The sequence below is a fragment of the Sinocyclocheilus rhinocerous genome, unplaced genomic scaffold (assembly GCF_001515625.1).
Source record: "Sinocyclocheilus rhinocerous isolate Xijiao unplaced genomic scaffold, SAMN03320098_v1.1 scaffold5081, whole genome shotgun sequence".
Lineage (NCBI taxonomy): Eukaryota > Metazoa > Chordata > Actinopteri > Cypriniformes > Cyprinidae > Sinocyclocheilus > Sinocyclocheilus rhinocerous.
The window spans coordinates 27,640-31,105 of record NW_015662160.1 but is presented as its reverse complement, the minus strand read 5'-3'; the positions used below and the strand labels follow the sequence as shown (position 1 = coordinate 31,105).

At 34.9% G+C, this 3,466-nt stretch overlaps 1 protein-coding gene across 1 annotated transcript in view; it reads right to left on the bottom strand.

Annotated features, from left to right (window-relative positions):
- Nucleotides 1-3,466, bottom strand: part of LOC107727476 (gastrula zinc finger protein XlCGF26.1-like) — a 13,196-nt gene that overhangs the window by 2,961 nt on the left and 6,769 nt on the right. The window contains exon 2 of the mRNA XM_016537347.1: nucleotides 2,147-2,292. Within this exon, the coding sequence (XP_016392833.1) occupies nucleotides 2,147-2,231 (85 nt within the window). The 5' untranslated portion in view covers nucleotides 2,232-2,292. The remainder of the gene's footprint in view (nucleotides 1-2,146; nucleotides 2,293-3,466) is intronic.

Genomic DNA, 3,466 nt, shown 5'->3' with positions numbered 1-3,466 from the left:
ACTTTCACAACGAAGCACACAGCACCTTCACGACATGGCGGCGGCGGCAACAATACTACAGCGAGAATAAAAGTTATGCCTTCTTTCTTTGCGTGAACATTTGGGCGGTGTTATGCAAATCTTCCCACATCGTGATGTAGACATGTGGGGGCGTGTTAGAACGAGCTGTTTTAGGTAGGCGTGGTTGACTCTTAACTTTTATAAAGAATATCTCTTTGGATTTGAGACTTTAGTCTTTGCAACTTTACAGATCTTATTTATGCACCAAGAGCTTGTAACACTCCAAAGAGAAAGGAAAAATTTAAATCGCATCATATGACCCCTTTAATATAACTCCGATTGAATTCATCTGAAAGAAGGAAGTCATATACGCCTAGGATGGCTTGAGGGTGAGTAAATAATGGGCTAATTTTCATTTTTGGGTTTACTATCCCTTTAAGGACACGTCCCAAATACTTTCAAGCTAACAATTATCAAAGCCCTCATCAAAAAAAACAAACAAACAAAAAACAAAACCAATTTGACCCAGAAGAATTGGGGCTGTATTCAACAAGAATTTTATTTTATTTTATTAAGATAAGTTGCTCCTGAATTTCTGCATTAGGCACATTTAGCCTATTTTTTTTGTGTGAATGTGCTATAGACCGATCTCAGATCTATCATTTATGTCCAAAACATTAGAAAAATAGTGTCCTCTTAACAAATGTTCAGTTTTGCTGAGAAACAGTATGGAGAATTGTGAAGAATTTCAGGAATTACCGTAAGTCACATCGTAGAGCTGAAACTGTACTGAAAAGTTACAAGTTTTCTTTTGACAACATAGACTTTGACATTCTCTTGGATAGCTTGAGAATTATGTTGCCATTTGTGGACAAGCATTAACACATTCAGGTCCAAGCTATTCAACCATTACAACTTTGTTTGTATGAAGAGACACCTCATCAGACACAATTTTGGAGTGGCACAGGGCTCAGTATTAGGTCCTTTGCTTTTCTCTTGGTATATGTTTACTATTAGTTTCCACTGTTATGACAATGATATTCTGTTTTATATTTCCTTACAACCTGACAAAACTCTCAAGTTGGCAGAGTATTTTGATGATAGCAAAGACAGAAGGGATGGTAATTTTTTAACCTGTAACATTTCTAGGTGGAAGAAGAGTCTAGTTGGTTCAAAATGCAACAGCTAGAGAGCTTAATAGATCCAAGCAATATAATCATATAAGCCCAATTTTATCAACACTAAAGTGACTGCATGTTGGGTTTAATATCAACTGTTATGTATTATAATATTTAAACATAAATATGAAACTAAAACTTTCTTTAATGGCTACAACGTTTACCTTCTATGATCCAACAGCATCTTTCAAATTCAAATGAAGCTGTCAAAATTATGTGAATGTCAGTGTATATATTTCGTCTCACATAACAGTGAAAATAAGTTTCCAATAAAATATGATACAACATACGAAGTAGTTTATATGTAAATAACATTTAAAACAGCATTTGCAATTAGAGAAATAAACAAAATATTTTTATATTTTATTATCATTGTTGTTTTTTGGCATGCACAACAGCATAGTAGGTATTTTTATATGTAAATAAAATTTAGAATTTGCAATTATTGAGAAATAAATATATATATATAAATTATTATTTATTTTTTTTGGCATGCACAACACAGAGTGATGAGGTGAAGTCTGCCGTTTAGATCATGTTTATGTTAAAGAACTGCTAAAAGTAATTTATTTACATAATGTTTTCTCTCTTAAAAAGTAAAAAAGTGTAAGTGCTATAAATGAGCTTACTGATGCAATTCAATAAATCTCCTGTTTCATTCCAATCATTACTCCTGGTCAGAGGCTTCTGTTAATGTTGTAAAGTTTTCTATGTAGAGTTACGTTTCAACTAATTTTAATGGTGCAACACAAAAATATTTAGTAACGCATATTTTGTAACACATGTCCATAGGCTGGTCATGTCATCTCAACATGTCTGTCCACATGTGCGACCCACTCCATATCACATAAAACCACTTATTTTTGGCCACTCATGTGACATTCTTCAAAAGTAGTATTCAATTCTGTAGAGGTCGACATTTTAAAAAGGGTCAAATGACTGAGTTCAGCTTGAGAATGAAAACCAACCTGTTTGTTCCTCAGTATCTTCATGTTTCACTCTGAATGCTTCTTCAATCTTCACATCTTCACTCTCCTCTTTAATAAACGCCATCTTTATAACATTCACATGGATCTCAGTTGCTTCACTAGGCGTTCTTCTGCATCTTTGGGCACTGTGTAATGTTTGGCATGAAAATAATGAAGAGAAAGAAAAACTTTCATGAAAACATTTGCAGATTTGGACGTAAAAGTCTCTTATTATTATTATTAGTTTAACGGCAGTTGGCATTCAGATTATAGGTGCATTACCACCCCCTTCTGCTCCGGAGTGTGGATCAGGTAATTGGTTAAAATAAAACTTGATCTGTTCTCTCTTTTTGTGCATTTAACACAAAAATTCCCTCTTTAACATTTCTTTGAATTTGGTATAACTGTCTCCCTTTCTCCTCTCTATCCCACCTCTCTTGCCACCTTTCATTGATTTTCTCCCATATTAAGCATTTAACCTCTGCTTTACTTATAAGACCTTGCACTTCTACGTTCTCTTTTGTGAGTGCCCTTTTAGCCAGCCTATCCGCCATTTCATTAACCCTAATCCCAACTGTGCTGGGACCCACATAAAACTTACTTGGCATCCCTTATTTACTTTTCTTGTGTTTAACTGAAGCATTTCATACAGAATTTCTTGCCGAGTTTTTGAGTGAAATTACCTTAAACTTGCTAAAACTGATAAAGAGTCAGAGCATATCAAAACGTCTCCCTGTCCTACCTTTTCCACCCAATGCAATGCAGTTAATATCTCTACACACCCCTAATTTATTAGAAGTTCTTTTATCAATTTATATTTACTTTCCTGGAATTGCCACCCCAAACGGTTGTGGCTAGAAGGGATACAGCAAAAACCGGAAGCTAGGGTTGCACGATTAATCTAAATTAAATCGCAAAGGCAATAAATCGTGATTAGGCAGAAGCTGCGATTGTGATGCATATCTTTCAGTGAAGCACGGTTCTATGATCAGCAGTAAATCTCCATCCGAAGACCAGAGGGCGCTCTCGTGCTGAAACTACAAATACGACCCGCAGAAGAAACCCAGGAAATGCCTATAGCGGTTGCTGAATAAACAGAAGATTTAACTGCTTTCATTAATTCACCGTGACTAATACGACAATATATGGTTTATCCGAGTTCGTCGTCTTATAATTTTTATTATAATAAACAAGCACGTGCACACATAGACATCAAAGGGGGCTTGAGCACCTGCCCTTTTTCTTCCTCAAGAGAAAGTGCCCTTTTTTTTTTTTATATGCTAAATAAATATATATATATATATATATATATATATATAT